Source organism: Salmo salar, chromosome ssa22 (assembly GCF_905237065.1).
Source record: "Salmo salar chromosome ssa22, Ssal_v3.1, whole genome shotgun sequence".
In the NCBI taxonomy this organism is placed as follows: domain Eukaryota; kingdom Metazoa; phylum Chordata; class Actinopteri; order Salmoniformes; family Salmonidae; genus Salmo; species Salmo salar.
In genome coordinates this window covers 24,492,945-24,510,978 of record NC_059463.1, presented here as the reverse complement: position 1 = coordinate 24,510,978, position 18,034 = coordinate 24,492,945, and the positions used below count along the sequence as shown (strand labels likewise).

General features: G+C 41.5%; 1 protein-coding gene across 4 annotated transcripts in view; it reads left to right on the top strand.

The window, feature by feature from the left end:
• Positions 1–1,400: 1,400 nt before the first annotated feature.
• The window catches only part of LOC106582958 (intermediate filament family orphan 2), a 79,162-nt gene continuing 62,528 nt past the window's right edge, over positions 1,401–18,034 (top strand). The window contains exon 1 of one of the 4 annotated variants that reach the window (XM_014166601.2): positions 1,401–2,443. In XM_014166601.2, the coding sequence (XP_014022076.2) occupies positions 1,941–2,443 (503 nt within the window). In that variant the 5' untranslated portion in view covers positions 1,401–1,940. The remainder of the gene's footprint in view (positions 2,444–18,034) is intronic. The other 3 variants (XM_014166605.2, XM_014166602.2, XM_014166604.2) reach the window with 3 other exon arrangements.

The following is an 18,034-nucleotide window of genomic DNA, read 5'->3' as shown; positions in this document are numbered from 1 at the left end:
AGTGGTTGTTTTGGTGTAGTAGTTGGTGGTTATGCTTTAGTAGTCCACCAGGTGTGCTGTTGTGTTTATTTATTTTCATTGTTGTATTGTTAACACAGCCTCAGTCTGTGAAGATGAGATTTGATTTGATTTATTAGGATCCCCATTAGAAGATACCAATGGCGACAGCTAGTATTACTGGGGCCCGACACAATGAAAGACATTACAGACAAAAACAACTTTACAAATGACATTAACTTGTAGTGTGTGTGTGCATCTATCAGTTACATATACACTATTGGTCAAAAGTTTTAGAACACCTACTCATTCAAGAGTTTTTCTTTATTTTCTTCAACCACAAACTACTTCCCTTTACCACCTTCTACATTGTAGAATAATAGTGAAGACAACAAAACTATGAAATAACACATATGGAATCATGTAGTAACCAAAAAAGTGCTAAACAAATCAAAATATATTTTATATTTCAGATTTTTCAAATAGCCACCCTTTGCCTTGATGACAGCTTTACACACTCTTGGCATTCTCTCAACCAGCTTCAGCTGGAATGCTTTTCCAACAGTCTTGAAGGAGCTCCCACATATGCTAAGCACTTGTTGGCTGCTTTTCCTTCACTCTGCGGTCCGACTCATCCCAAACCATCTCAATTGGGTTGAGGTCGGGGGATTGTGGAGGCCAGGTCATCTGATGCAGCACTCCATCACTCTCCTTTTTGTTCAAATAGCCCTTACACAGCCTGGAGGTTTGTTGGGTCATTGTCCTGTTGAAAAACAAATGATAGTCCTACTAAACCCAAACAAACAAATGATAGTCCCACTAAACCCAAACCAGATGGGATGGTGTACCGCTGCAGAATGCTGTGGTAGCCAACGTTGAATTGATGTCTGTGTCCAGTGGAATCTATCACACATCTTTTTTCAGGACAACATTATAGCGGCAGGTAGCTTAGTGGTTAGAGCATTGGGCCAGTAATGAAAGGTTGCTAGATCGAATCTCTGCCTGGAGCTGACAAGGTAAAAATCTGTCATCCTGTCCATGAACAAGACAGTTTAAATCACTGTTCCTTGGCTGTCATTGTAAATAAGAATTTGTTCTTAATAACTAACTCTCCTAGTTAAAAAATAAATAAATACTAATAACATCATGAAATTTTATTGCTTATTTTTAAACTTTAACAATTTGTTTTCTGCACAGCGTGACTGGGAGCTCTGAAGCCCAATGTGCAGAATTATGAGAGAAAATACAGTTCCTAAAATTGACATATTAACCCAAGAATTAGACAAGCCTACCTTGAAATAACAAATTGTGTCCACTTAATGACATTCTTTGTAAGGCATATGCATTTTGGGAGTACTGTGTGTGCGCGCGTGCTTGTGTTTTTGCACGTGAGGGTACGTGACAGAGACTGTGAGGGTTGACGCATACAGTGCCCAGTTTAGCAGTTTGCTTGAATGACCCAGCGGCGCCACAAAGAGGCAGGGGTAGGGCTGTAGACTAGTCTGTCATCACACCGCGGTACCAGAGTCCGGAGAAAGAAACGCGAATAGGAGTAAAGACAGTGAGTGTGTCTAGAGAGAATGGGAAAGGGAGAAGCTGAGCGCATAGGCCTACAGCATCAGCAGCATCTGAAAAAGCAGAGGCAAACGCACGGTGTGTCATATTCCTGCGTATAACAGAGGAGGATGGAGACTTTCCCGTTGCGCCAGAGATCTGGACTGATAAGATTATATGTTTGTGGATAGCCTACCAATAGGAAAAGGTGTTTTCTGGAGGTTTGAGTACAGCGAAGGTCCATCACCTTCAACTGCCCCGTCAATCTAATTTCAAGGAGCCACATCATAAGAAATTACCTGGAGACCTGGCATTTTGGAGGATATGATCGGTTTTGTTGTTAAATTCATGTAGCAAAACAAAAAACAAAACAAGGTTTTATCATTTGTATGTTTACCAGTATGATGAACTCTTTTTTTGATTCTCCGCCTGCTGCTATGATTGCTACAATTCCTGTCAGCGGTATGTCCACTGCTGGGACGGGCGCTGTAACCAGTGCGCTTCGAAATGATTTGGGGTCCAATATTCATGTCCTGAAGACACTGAACCTGCGGTTTCGCTGTTTTCTTGCCAAAGTTCATGAATTAGAGCGGAGAAACAAATTATTAGAGAACCAACTGCAGCAAGCCTTGGAGCAACAACGATACCAAGTATACACTCGTGAAGTAGCTGTCCAAACCGACTCTCCTGAATCCCGACTGCCTGGTACCATTTGGAGTTTCACACACGTGAGAAGACACGGAGAGCGCTATGAGACTCTCCAGGGCCCTGGTGTATCCTGGAATCATCCGGACGGTGTTGGGGTCCAAATCGATACCATCACCCCAGAAATAAGAGCTCTGTATAATGTGTTGGCTAAAGTCAAACGAGAGAGAGACGAATACAAGAGAAAGTAAGTAGCCTACCAACAAACTACTGCACTCTGACAGTGACATCAGTGCGCATTTTGAATTGCAGCAGTTATAGGCCTGACAGATTATTTTTATTCAGGTAGGAATGAATACGCCATGGGTAGAGAAACTGCAACTCTCAATACCTCCCATTTGCCTATATTTTTTTAAAGAGGCAGTCAGCAGTTGAAACAATACCAAAGCCTTTTCACAGCCCCTGTTTCTGTAAAATGCAGAGGGATGGGGCTGGAGAAATATAACCAAATTCATAGACAGAGCTATGGATGCAAGGACTAAACATACATTATATACAAACAATAGAGGCTATAAAGTGTTTAATAGTAACTTTGTTTAGAAACATTGAACAAGCTGATATTTTGGGTTCTGATGGAGTACAACATTTGAACTGAGCTCAAATCAAATTTTATTTGTCACATACACATGGTTAGCAGATGTTAATGCGAGTGTAGAGAAATGCTTGTGCTTCTAGTTCCCGACCATGCATTAATATCTAACAAGTAATCTAACCTAACAATTTCACAACAACTACCTTATACACACAAGTGTAAAGGAATGAATAAGAATATGTACATAAAAATATATGAATGAGCGATGGCCGATCGGCATAGGCAAGATGCAGTAGATGGTATAGAGTACAGTATATACATATGAGATGAGTCATGTAGGGTATGTAAACATTATATAAAGTGGCATTGTTTAAAGTGGCTAGTGATACATTTATTACATACATTTTTTCATTATTAAAGTGGCTAGAGATTAGTCAGTATGTTGGCAGCAGCCACTCAATGTTAGTGATGGCTGTTTAACAGCTTGATGGCCTTGAGATAGAAGCTGTTTTTCAGTCTCTCGGTCCCCGCTTTGATGCACCTGTACTGACCTCGCCGTCTGGATGATAGTGGGGTGAACAGGCAGTGGCTCGAGTGGTTGTTGTCTTTGATGATCTTTTTGGCCTTCCTGTGACATCGGGTGGTGTAGGTGTCCTGAAGGGCAGGTAGTTTGCAGGATGCTCTCGATTGTGCATCTGTAAAGGTTTGTGAGTGTTTTTGGTGACAAGCCGAATTTCTTCAGCCTCCTGAGGTTGAAGAGGCGCTGTTGCGCCTTCTTCACCACGCTGTCTGTGTGGGTGGACCATTTCAGTTTGTCCGTGATGTGTACACCGAGGAACTTAAAAGTTTCTACCTTCACTACTGTCCCGTCGATGTGGATAGAGGGCTGCTCCCTCTGCTGTTTCCTGAAGTCCACGATCATCTCCTTTGTTTTTTTGACATTGAGTGTGAGGTTATTTTCCTGACACCACACTCACCTCCTCCCTGTAGGCCGTCTCGTCGTTGTTGGTAATCAAGCCTGCCACTGTAGTGTCGTCTGCAAACTTGATGATTGAGTTGGAGGCATGCATGGCCACGCAGTAATGGGTGAACAGGGAGTACAGGAGAGGGCAAGAGAACGCACTCTTGTGGGGCCCCAGTGTTGAGGATCAGTGGGGTGGAGATGTTGTTACCTACCCTCACCACCTGGGGGCGGCCCGTCAGGAAGTCCAGGACCCAGTTGCACAGGGCGGGGTCGAGACCCAGTGTCTCGAGCTTAATGACAAGTTTGGAGGGCACTATGGTGTTAAATACTGAGCTGTAGTCGATGAACAGCATTCTTAGATAGGTATTCCTCTTGTCCAGATGGGTTAGGGCAGTGTGCAGTGTGATTGCGATTGCATCTTCTGTGGACCTATTGGGGAGGTAAGCAAATTGGAGTGGGTCTAGGGTGTCAGGTACTAGTCTCTCAAAGCACTTCATGATGACGGAAGTGAGTACTACGGGGTGATAGTCATTTAGCTCAGTTACCTTAGCTTTCTTGGGAACAGGAACAATGGTGGCCCTCTTGAAGCATGTGGGAACAGCAGACTGGGATAAGGATGGATTGAATATGTCCGTAAACACACCAGCCAGCTGGTCTGCGCATGCTCTGAGGATGCGGCTGGGGATGCCGTCTGGGCCGGCAGCCTTGCAAGGGTTAACACGTTTGAATGTTTTACTTACGTTGGCTGCATTGAAGGAGAGCCCACAGGTTTTGGTAGCGGGCCATGTCAGTGGCACTGTATTGTCCTCAAAGCGAGCAAAGAAGTTGTTTAGTTTGTCTGGGAGCAAGACATCTTGGTCCGCGACGGGGCTGGTTTTCCTTTTGTAGTCCGTGATTGACTGTAGACTCTGCCACATACCTCTCGTGTCTGAGCCGTTGAATTGCGACTCCACTTTTTCTATACTGACGCTTAGCTTGTTTGATTGCCTTGCGGAGGGAATAGCTACACTGTTTGTATTTGGTCATGTTTCCGGTCACCTTGCCCTGATTAAAAGCAGTGGTTCGCTCCTTCAGTTTTGCGCGAATGCTGCCATCAATCCACGGTTTCTGGTTGGGGAATGTTTCAATAGACGCTGTGGGTACAATATCACCAATGCACTTGCTAATAATCTCGCTCACCAAATCAGCGTATTCATCAATGTTATTGTCCGACGCTATGCGGAACATATCCCAGTTCACAATGCATTTATAAGTTATAATCTTCAAGAATCAATGGGTACATATCATTAATTTATAAATCAGAACATGTATGTAGCAAGTTCAGTTTGCCCCTTTAAGGGTGGATGAATTCATTGCTTACTAGACATTTTTTGGCAGCCAAACAGTAAGCAACAAGGGTATTGTACCTCTGCCAAAACCATGCGATTGCATTGCACAATCTACCTCCATGAAGTTGGAATTCAGGACAGATTTGTTGAAACCAGTTTCAAATATTTAATTGTCATCATGTTTAGTATGAAGCATGATTGGTTGACCCATGAGCAGTTATGTGGCCTATAGGGCAGAAGGTGCTGTTATCATGGTGAGATTATAGAAATTATAAAGAATATAGCTAAAAGAAGCCAGAGTTCATACAGTATTGGTTTGCAGTGTTTCACATTGGTACAGTAATAGATGCAGCGAGGAGGTTGAAACTAGAGTGTACATCTGAGGGAAAATAGTAGGTGCACTTCGTTTAAATTGAACACTGTCATTTTAAACCTGATTACACTGTCTTAATGGAGTTCACCACGGTAGAATGGTTCATGGTGTGGGTGTCCCATCCAACCCCCGCTTCCTTTTTGCTCACACTGATGTCATTTCCCAAAGGATTCACTGCAGCATCCCTGGCCCACGTCACAACTGGCCAGCATGGCTGGCTACTGCAGGAACCCTTGCCAATCACCTCTGTTGCCCCATGACTTAACCAGGGAAGGATTAAATAACTGAACTAAGAGTCTGGCTGTGGAATAGACTCACTTCCATGTCCCCATAATGACTCACTGACACAGGATGATGAAGTCATGAACTGTGTTTAGTAATTTTTTATTTAACCTTTATTTAACTATGCAAGTCAGTTAAGAACAAATTCTTATTTACAATGACAGCCTATGAACAGTGGGTTAACTACCTTGTTCAGGGGCAGAATGACAGATGTTTAACTTGTCAGCAACCTTTCAGTTACTGGCCCAATGCTCTAACCACTAGGCTACCTGCCACCCCAGGTAGCTTAGTGGAGGGTGATCTTATTGGTAAAGTAGACAATTTGTAACTCTGCTACAAATGACCGACAAGGCATGGAACAATCTTGCAAAGATCAGCTCACATTATGATTGGGAGATACCAGCTCCATGTACTTTAGACATTTCTGCAGTTAAGATTAAAAAAAACGTCCTAGGCCCAATGTTTCCATTGCTAAATTAGGGAGTCAGTAGCTGTCAGTTGATGGCCCAGATATACCCCTGTCAGAACCACTCGTGGAGTCATACATTTAACTGTTAGGCTTCAGACACTATTCATATTCTTTAGATGCATCTCAGAAAATAGCCCTCAAATAGAATAGCAATTCATTCTGAGAGGCAAGATTCCATTTCCTGCTGTGCAGTGTTAAATGGATGGAACATTCAAGAATGCATGATGACAAGTCAACTGAGTAGGATATGCTGTCAAAAGACTGGCCTAATAGCCCACTAACTGTAGCCATCCTTTTCTCCACCCCTCCTTGTCTCATGCAGACTGCTTTATAAAGCGTATCCAATCCTACTGGAGAGGCCCTGCACCTTCAGCCTAGTGTGCTGATTTAATTAAGCTTTTTGAGTTTGGACACACCATGAGATCGATTCCCAAAGTATTCATATGTTTATAATCTGCTTCTTTACAATGCAACCTTCCCAAATCCGGCATCCATTTTGTAAGCTTCAGGAAAAACAGAATGATCTGTCACCAGCCATCACGTTACACAATATCGATATACTGTGTCTATGGAATTAGTATGGACAGGATTTATTAGATTTATCATACCAGATTTGGGAAACTAAATATCTGTAGAGACAAGTAGTAATCAATTTACTTATCTTAAACATGTCATAACAGAATTTTATCACATGCTTTCAATATCACCCGTTTCCCCCCCAGTGAACAATAAAGATAAACTTGTTTCTAAATTGCTTAGTGCTCAGTTGCACAACGTTCATTGTTTTGCAGTTGTGCAACAGTCTCTATTATTTCTCGGTCAAAAAGTTTAATGCCAGATTTGAGAAAGAGCCTTACCTCTTATCTGATTTTATAACAGACTTTTGCAACACTGTCTGAGCAGGACATACTGTACATTTAGATATACAAGCAATAATTATTTTGACATTTTATTTTGGGGGATGCAAACACACACACACGCAGTACATCGTCCCATGGATGGATGATAGGCTCAGTTAATCAGTGAGACATATGGTATTTATTTATTTAACATTTATTTGATCACGGAAGACATATGGAGACCTAGGTCTCTTTTACAATTGCGCCCTGTACATACAACATAAATATATACATTATAACTAAACTATATATTACACACATATACAGTTGAAGTTGGAAGTTTACATACACCTTAGCGAAATACATTTAAACTCAGTTTTTCACAATTCCTGACATTTAATCCTAGTAAAAATTCCCTGTCTTAGGTCAGTCAGGATCACCACTTTATTTTAAGAATGTGAAATGAATAATAGGCACAGCCAACTTAGTCTATGTAAACTTCTGACCCACTGGAATTGTGATACAGTGAATTATAAGTGAAATAATCTGTCTGTAAACCATTGTTGGAAAGTAGATATCCTAACCGACTTGCCAAAACTCTAGTTTATTAACAAGACATTTGTGGAGTGGTTGAAAAACGAGTTTTAATGACTCCAACCTAAGTGTATGTAAACTTCCGACTTCAACTGTATATATATATATATATATATATATATATATATATATATATCACAATTCCAGTGTGTCAAACGTTTTACATACACTTAGTTGACTGTGCCTTTAAACAGCTTGGAAAATTCCAGAAAATTATGTCATGGCTTTAGAAGCCTCTGATCGGCTAATTGACATAATTTGAGTCAATTGGAGGTGTACCTGTGGATGTATTTCAAGACCTACCTTCAAACTCAGTGCCTCTTGCTTGACATCATGGGAAAATCAAAAGAAATCAGCCAAGACCTCAGAAAAAACATTGTGGACCTCCACAAGTCTGGTTCATCCTTGGGAGCAATTTCCAAACGCCTGAAGGTACCACGTTCATCTTTACAAACAATAGTACGTAAGTATAAACACCATGAGACCACGCAGCCATCATACCGCTCAGGAAGGAGACGTGTTCTGTCTCCTAGAGATGAACATACATTGGTGCGAAAAGTGCAAATCAATCCCAGAACAACAGCAAAGAACCTTGTGAAGATGCTGGAGGAAACAGGTGCAAAAGTATCTATATCCACAGTAAAACGAGTCCTATATCGACATAACCTGAAAGGCCGCTCAGCAAGGATGAACCTACTGCTCCACAACCGCCAGACTACGGTTTGCAACTGCACATGGGGACAAAGATCGTACTTTTTGGAGAAATATCCTCTGGTCTGATGAAACAAAAATAGAACTGTTTGGCCATAATGACAATTGTTATGTTTGGAGGAAAAAGGGGAGGCTTGCAAGCCGAAGAACACCATCCCAACCGTGAAGTACGGGGGTGGCAGCATCATGTTGTGGGGGTGCTTTGCTGCAGGAGGGACTGGTGCACTTCACAAAATAGATGGCATCATGAGGCAGGAAAATGATGTGGATATATTGAAGCAACATCAAGACATCAGTCAGGAAGTTAAAGGTTGGTCGCAAATGGGACTTCCAAATGGACAATGACCCCAAGCATACTTCCAAAGTTGTGGTAAAATGGCTTAAACACAACAAAGTCAAGGTATTGGAGTGGCCATCACAAATCTCTGACATCAATCCCATAGAACATTTTTGGGCAGAACTGAAAAAGTGTGTGTGAGCAAGGAGGCCTACAAACCTGACTCAGTTACACCAGCTCTGTCAGGAGGAATGGGCCAAAATTCACTCAACTTATTGTGGGAAGCTTGTGGAAGGCTACCTGAAACATTTGACCCAAGTCAAACAATTTAAAGGCAATGCTACCAAATACTAATTGAGTGTATGTAAACTTCTGACCCACTGGGAATGTGATGAAAGAAATAAAAGCTGAAATAAATCATTCTCTCTACTATTATTCTGACATTTCACAATCTTAAAAGTGGTGATCCTAACTGACCTAAGACAGGAATTTTTACTAGGATTAAATGTCAGGAATTGTGAATAACTGAGTTTAAATGTATTTGGCTAAGGTGTATGTAAACTTCCGACTTCAACTGTATATACTACCAGTCAAAAGTTTTTGAACACCTACTCATTCAAGGGTTATTCTATATTTTTACTATTTTCTACATTGTATAATAATAGTGAAGACATCAAAACTATTAAATAACACATGGAATCATGTAGTAACCAAAAAAGTGTTAAACAAATCAAAATGTATTTTATATTTGAGATTCTTCACATAGCCACCCTTCGCCTTGATGGCTGCTTTGCACATTCTTGGCATTCTCTCAACCAGTTCATGAGGTAGTCACCTGGAAAGCATTTCAATGAACAGGTGTGTCTTCTTAAAAATGTATTTCTGGAATTTCTTTCCTTAATGCGTTTGAGCCAATCAGTTGTGATTTGACAAGGTAGGTACATTTCTTCAACAAATGAACAGGTCTATATAATTATCAAAACATACATTAGCAATGGAAAGGAAACACAGACTCATTATTTTAAGTATTAAAAAAATACTCCTTTAGCAATACAATTTGTATGCAGAAGTTGGTACAGAGTACAGTATAACAGTAAATGATAGTTTCTTCCCAAGTTCTGCAAAATGTCTAAGACATCCTGTAACTCATATAGCCTCCAATCCCCCATACGTAACTTTTCCTGGCAACAACATGTTAATAAATCTGATCTCCCCTGACAGCAGGAACCATCTTATCAGCAACTTGACCGAAACTTGACCTTTCATCACAAGTATAGGTTCATGACAAGGTGAACGAGTGTAAGCATCTTCTGACGGGGCTGGTTTCATCAGGTCTGTGGCAGCCTTGTGTTCTCAGAAAACCAGAACCATGGTGGGATCCATACAGGAGGAGTCTGAATGCAGTTGCCTTCTGATAGTGTCTGAAGGTCACAACGCTCAACAACAGGTTTTAACACACACACAGAGGTCTCCTGAAGAGGAGACCTTAAGTTTTATCAAAACATAATTTATTAACCCTTTAAAAGGTACAAGGCCTTGGTTTAACCCTCTTTATTCCCCCCCTTTGAGGACACAAGGCCTCAACAAAAGCAAAGCAACTCAAGCATAGTAATTATAAGAATCATACATAAAGGTGTATTGGATTGCAAGCAATCCTCAGGAGATTGAGGATACAAATAAGGGTCTGGGGGATGAGAAACATGAAGCATAAACATGGCCTTATGAAGTACATATTTTCCAGCTGCACAGGATGCACAAATGCAAATCAGCAGAACAAGCACGGGGGCCAATAATGGGACTAAAATGGAAAACAACTTCAATCCAAAATGTCCTAGTTTATCTTTCAACCACCCAAACAGGAACCAGGAGTCTTCTCTTGTAGGGGTGTAGGTGTCAGCCAACTGTTAATATGACAAAGATTATGCAATAATTATCAGAGGAGTCAGGGAGAAGCATAACACAGTCAGTGGGGGAAATAGGGCCCTGCAATATCCACCCTCCTTAGCCAGGATGTAGTCTAATGCCAGGCTATGCCTGGCTGTAACAGCTTTAAGATTCTGAACATCAGTAGAAAGAAGTGCAAAACCAGCAATAGTCAAATTCATATTGGCCTGCATGGAGTAGGTGATGTTATTAATCCAATCCCCAAACACTTTAATTCCAACCCCTGGGAAGAGTGCCAATCCGAACAGTTCACCATTGCTAAGAGAAAATCTACTAGCCAAGCCATTATCTGCCATTGCTCGTTTCACATGGCTACTACGGTGTGCTGTGGAGTTACGCTTAGCCTCCAATAGGGTCAGCAGGGGTATGGTTGCGACTTGAATTTTTTGTTTGGCCTAAATAACAGCAACCATCCCACCCATTAGGCAATTCTAAGAAGCCATTTTCACCGCAAACCCACATAAGCCCATTAGGAGCTCCCAGTCCAGACCCTATAACGGATATCGGTATTCCAGTTTTAGAGTCAGAGAAGGTTAATGCATAATTCATATTAAGGGAGGGTTCGGTAGTTGGTGGCAAACCCACGTAACTCCTATAGCTGTCTGAAAGGACCATTGTAATACTACCCCTACCACAAAGACTAAGTTGGGGTTCGGTTACAGGTCTCAAATTATTCAAGACAGGTTCTCTCTTGTTATTTCCAATTGCCAAAGGCAGTGGATGAATGGGATATTTAGGACATTCAATAGCAGAGGAGACATTATATAAAACTTAGAGGCATACTTACTACCCCTAAACATAAGGGCGGATCTCAGACTAAGGCTCTGGATAGACCCATTACTGGGGAGTATATTTCTCATTCGGGCACATGGATTGGTAAGCTGACCAGAAACCTTATGAGAGCCAATAGTATGGTTAATCATGGTGGAATACTCTTTGGAGACATAATTGGATGCATCTGGGTTGATTCCTAGCTGTCTTAACTTGTTGGAGGATGTATGAGAAGACACTGCATGTGATAGACGTACAGTGGGGGAAAAAAGTATTTGATCCCCTGCTGATTTTGTACGTTTGCCCACTGACAAAGAAAGGATCAGTCTATAATTTTAATGGTAGGTTTATTTGAACAGTGAGAGACAGAATAACAACAAAAATATCCAGAAAAACACGTCAAAAATGTTCTAAATTGATTTGCATTGTAATGAGGGAAATAAGTATTTGACCCCCTCTCAATCAGAAAGATTTCTGGCTCCCAGGTGTCTTTTATTCAGGTAACGAGCTGAGATTAGGAGCACACTCTTAAAAGGGAGTGCTCCTAACTGCAGCTTGTTACCTGTAAAAAAGACACCTGTCCACAGAAGCAATCAATAAATCAGATTCCAAACTCTCCACCATGGCCAAGACCAAAGACCTCTCCAAGGATGTCAGGGACAAGATTGTAGACCTACACAAGGCTGGAATGGGCTACAAGACCATCGCCAAGCAGCATGGTGAGAAGGCGATAACATTTGGTGCGATTATTCGCAAATGGAAGAAACACAAAATAACTGTCCCTCGGCCTGGGGCTCCATGCAAGATCTCACCTAGTGGAGTTGCAATGATCATGAGAACGGTGAGGAATCAGCCCAGAACTACACGGGAGGATCTTGTCAATGATCTCAAGGCAGCTGGGACCATAGTCACCAAGAAAACAATTGGTAACACACTACACCGTGAAGGACTGAAATCCTGCAGCGCCCGCAAGGTCCCCCTGCTCCAGAAAGCACATATACATGCCCGTCTGAAGTTTGCCAATGAACATCTGAATGATTCAGAGGACAACTGGTGAAAGTGTTGTGGTCAGATGAGACCAAAATGGAGCTCTTTGACATCAACTCAACTCGCCGTGTTTGGATGAGGAGGAATGCTGCCTATGACCCCAAGAACACTATCTCCACCGTCAAACATGGAGGTGGAAACATTATGCTTTGGGGGTGTTTTTCTGCTAAGGGGACAGAACAACTTCACCGCATCAAAGGGACGATGGACGGGGCCATGTATCGTCAAATCTTGGGTGAGAACCTCCTTCCCTCAGCCAGGGCATTGAAAATGGGTCGTGGATGGGTATTCCAGCATGACAATTACCCAAAACACACAGCCAAGGCAACAAAGAAGTGGCTCAAGAAGAAGCACATTAAGGTCCTGGAGTGGCCTAGCCAGTCTCCAGACCTTTATCCCATAGAAAATCTGTGGAGGGAGCTGAAGTATCGTGTTGCCAAACGTCAGCCTCGAAACCTTAATGACTTGGAGAAGATCTGCAAAGAGGAGTGGGACAAAATCCCTCCTGAGATGTGTGCAAACCTGGTGGCCAACTACAAGAAACGTCTGACCTCTGTGATTGCCAACAAGGGTTTTGCCACCAAGTACTAAGTCATGTTTTGCAGAGGGGTCAAATACTTATTTCCCTCATTAAAATGCAAATCATTTTATAACATTTTTGACATGCGTCTTTCTGGATTTTTTTGTTGTTATTCTGTCTCTCACTGTTCATATAAACCTACCATTAAAATTATAGACAGATCATTTCTTTGTAAGTGGGCAAACATACAAAATCAGCAGGGGATCAAATCCTTTTTTCCCCCACTATACTTAGCAATGGGACTACAATTGATCCAAACAATTCACTCAGAGTTTTTTTAAATTACTACATACGAACCACTAGGCGTGGCTTGTCGGCTCAGGTTCTGAACCATTTTTACCCATTGGTTACTGGTTTTCAATTGATTCCCTTGTATCTCTATTCCCCCCAGCAGAGGCTGCTGGTGGATGATAAGAAGTATCAAAAACATGTATCTCAAAGGTTTTCCCCAAGTTTTATTTTTGACAATGTGACCATAGTGGTCATGTGTAACAACATCTGGGTCTGGGTGGGACGTGATAGGTTATTAAAAATGGTACCTCTTGATCGTTGATCTTCAGAGTAAGGATTGGTTCTTCGGTACCATCCGGAAATATGTACTGGTGACACTGGAGAAAGGGGTCAGGGCATCCCTATTGTTGACTATTCTGCGCTGGGAACCATGCCTGGTTTGTTGCAGAAGACTGTTAGGGCCATCCATATTGTCGACCATTCATTGGTTGAGTCTGGGGGGAAAAAAACAGGTTGAGGCTGTCCTGTAAAGGCCGATCTCCCGCCTCGTCCTCCTTGGAATGCTGGCAGAGGGAACTTCCCTCTCCATTGACCTCGCCTTCTCTGCTACGAGGGTTGCTGCTGCTGTGGTTGGTGAGGGCACATGTTTCTCATAAGGCCTGCCACACCGCAGTACCAGAACACCAGCGGTTGTCTCAGTGGTAGTAGGTATGGTTGTGGGTTCCCAAATGGTTGAGGAGGAAACTGAGTAGCAGGTGCTTCGGTAAACTGTGGAGCAGGCGGTGGAGGAGGCTGCTGTTGCAGGGCAGCTGGGGTTACAGCCACCATTAGATTGTTGGTTTTTCCTTTGTCCAGTTGGGCTAGCTGGGCCTTCCTGAGCTGTGTTAAGGCCAGTCTTCCTTGCTTTTTCTTCAGTCTTCATCTTTTCCATCTTGTCGAGGATATTATCATCTTCAGTGAAGAGCACTTCACCCAGTCTTGCAACATCTCTGGTGGTGGGAAACATTTCCCTCAACTGTCGGTAGAGTGCTTGTCTGAAATGGGTGAAGGGCAGTTTCACTTGGCCTTGAGTCAGCTGTAATTGGTGTCACACTGTCCGGGGGTCAACACCTTAGCCATGATAGCTTATAGAACTAGGGAAATTGTCTCACCAAAGATTATACCAGTTATAAATCATCTTGAACCTTTTGCTATTTCATGGTTGCTCCATAGAGAACTATTATTTTACACCACCCATACATTACATGGTATTCAATGATCCTTTACTTATCACCCTGCTGTAAATAAATGTATTCAAGTTAACCTGTTAGTGACCCCTTAACACGCGAATCCCGTTAGCGGGATTGATTTGACAACAGCCAGTGGGAAAATCAGAGCACCAAATTCAAAACAGCTAAAATCTCATAATTCCATTTTCTCAAACAATCAACTATTTTACACCATTTTAAAGATAAGACTCTCATTAATCCAACCACATTGTCCGATTTCAAAAAGGCTTTACGGCGAAAGCATAAAATTAGATTGTTAGGACAAACTTCACAAGAAAAACCACACAGCCATTTTCCAAGCAACTAGATGCATCACAAAAAACAAAAATACAGCTAAAATATTCACTAACCTTTGATGATCTTCATCAGATGGCACTCATAGGACTTCATGTTACACAATACATGCATGTTTTGCTCGATAAAGTTCATATTTATATCCAAAACCCCCATTTTACATTGGCGCGTAATGTTCAGAAATGTTTGGCTCCAAACCATCCGGTGAATGAGCACACATATTACAGAAATACTCATCATAAACTTTGATCAATATAGAAGTGTTAAGCACAGAATTATAGATACACTTCTCCTAAATGTAATCGCTTTGTCAGATTTCAAAAAAGGTTCACGGCGAAAGCACAATTTGCAATAATCTGAGTACAGCCCAAAAGACACCAACAACTAGCAAACAGAAACCTTCCATCTTGGAGTCAATAACACTAAGAAATTACATTATAAATATTCACTTACCTTCAATTATCTTCATCAGAAGGCACTCCCAGGAACCCCAACTCCACAATAAATGTTCGCTAAAGTTCATATTTATGTCCAAATACATCCATTTTGTTCACTATCCAAATCCACAACGCGCATGCTTACTTAGTCCAGTCGAAAATTCAAAAAAGTTATACTACAGTTTGTAGAAACATGTCAAACGATGTATAGAATCAATCTTTAGGTTGTTTTTAACATATATCTTCAATAAAATTCCAACCGGACCTATCCGTTCTCTTTAGGAGTGAATATGAACTCAGCTCGCTCCCAAGTCCTTGCGCGTGACTGAGCCCATGCCTTATAGTGGGACACCTACTTCCTTGGGCTGTTATTCCCTTCAAATTCACCATAGAATCCTCAAACAACGTTCTAAAGACTGTTGACATCTAGTGGAAGCTTTAGAAAGTGCAAAATGAACCCATAGTCACTGTATACTGGAAAGGCAATCACTAAAAACTACAACCTCAGATTTTCCATTTTCCTGGTTGGATTTTTCTCAGGTTTTTACCTGCCATATGAGTTCTGTTATACTCACAGACATCATTCAAACAGCTTTAGAAACTTCAGAGTGTTTTCTATCCAAATCTACTAATAATTTGCATATCCTACCTCCTGGGCCCGAGTAGGAGGTAGTTTAATTTGGGTACGTTTTTCATCCGGCCGTGAAAATACTGCCCCCTATCCCTAAGAGGTTTTAAGGGATAGACTATACATATATAGGGTTATTTTGCATTAATGTATCTATATTCACATTACACGTAGAGCCTAATAAAAATAAATTTTAAAAACATTAAAAAAACATATATTTTTGAGAAATGGCAGACTGGAGCTCGGAGTTGTCTGAGGCGCCAGTTGCAATGAAACCTCGCCACCCATCTACACTTTTTAATTGGGAAATACCCCACTATGAAAAAAGACTTAACCTGGGTTTTCATGAAAAGGCATGATTGGACTAAAGACGCCACTGAATATAGATGGCCTACGGACGGGTCATTTAATAAAACCAAATATCAACATGTACAGAACATTGTGAAAAGAAGACAGGAAGATAAGACAAAGGAAATAAGAGTCGGGGTATATGCAGCAGTTTGGGCCGCCTGGCTGGTTGCGAACTATGTGAAGACAATTTCTTCCTAACAAAGACCATAATTAATTTGCCAGAATTGTACATAATTATGACATAATATTGAAGGTTGTGTAATTTGACAGCAATATTTAGACTTAGGGATGCCACCCGTTAGCTAAAATACGGAACGGTTCCGTATTTCACTGAAAGAATAAAACGTTTTGTTTTCGAAATGATAGTTTCCGGATTTGACCATATTAAATGACCTAAGGCTCGTATTTCTGTGTGCTATTATGTTATAATTAAGTCTATGATTTGATATTTGATAGAGCAGTCTGACTGAGTGGTGGTAGGCAGCAGCAGGCTCGTAAGCATTCATTCAAACAGCACTTTTGTGCATTTGCCAGCAGCTCTTCGCAATGCTTCAAGCATTGAGCTGTTTATGACTTCAAGCCTATCAACTCCCGAGATTAGGTTGGTGTAACCGATGTGAAATGGCTAGCTAGTTAGTGGGTTGCGCGCTAATAGAGTTTCAAATCGGTGACGTCACTCACTCGGAGACCTTGAAGTAGTTGTTCCCCTTGCTCTGCAAGGGCCGCAGCTTTTGTGGAGCGATGGGTAACAATTCTTTGAGGGTGGCTGTTGTCGATATGTCCCTGGTTCGAGCCCAGTTAGGGGCGAGGAGAGGGACGGAAGCTATACTGTTACACTGGCAATACTATAGTGCCTATAAGAACATCCAATATTCAAATGTATATGAAATACAAATGGTTTAGAGAGAAATAGTCCTATAATTCCTATAATAACAACAACCTAAAACTTCTTACCTGGGAAATATCGAAGACTCATGTTAAAAGGAACCACCAGCTTTCATATGTTCTCATGTTCTGAGCAAGGAACTTAAAACGTTAGCTTTTTTTACATGGCACATATTGCACTTTTACTTTCTTCTCCAACACTTTGTTTTTGCATTATTTAAACCAAATTTAACATGTTTCATTATTTAGTTGAGGCTAAATTAATTTTATTGATGTATTATATTAAGTTAAAATAAGTGTTCATTCAGTATTGTTGTAATTGTCATTATTACAAATAAATAAATGAATTAATTAAATCGGCCGATTAATCAGTATCGGATTTTCTTGGTCCTCCAATAATCAGTATCGGTATTGGCATTGAAAAATCATAAACGGTCGACCTCTAGTGTTATGGTGTGGGGGTGCTTTGCTGGTGACACTGTCTGTGATTTATTTAGAATTCAAGGCACAGTTAAACAGCATGGCTACCACAGCATTCTGCAGCAATACACCATCCCATCTGGTTTGGGTTTAGTGGGACTATCATTTGTTTTTCAACAGGACAATGACCCAACACACCTCCAGGCTGTGTAAGGGCTTTTTACCAAGAAGGAGAGTGATGAAGTGCTGCATCAGATGACCTGGCCTCCATAATCCCCCGACCTCAACCCAATTGAGATGGTTTGGGATGAGTCGGACCGCAGAGTGAAGGAAAAGCAGCCAACAAGTGCTTAGCATATGTGGGAGCTCTTTCAAGACTGTTGGAAAAGCATTCCAGCTGAAGCTGTTTGAGAGAATGCCAAGAGTTTGCAAAGCTGTCATCAAGGCAAAGGGTGGCTACTTTGAAGAACTTATCCTCTGCAGCAGAGGTAACTCTCGATCTTCCTTTCCTGTGGCGGTCCTCATGAGATCCAGTATCATCACACCTGCTAAT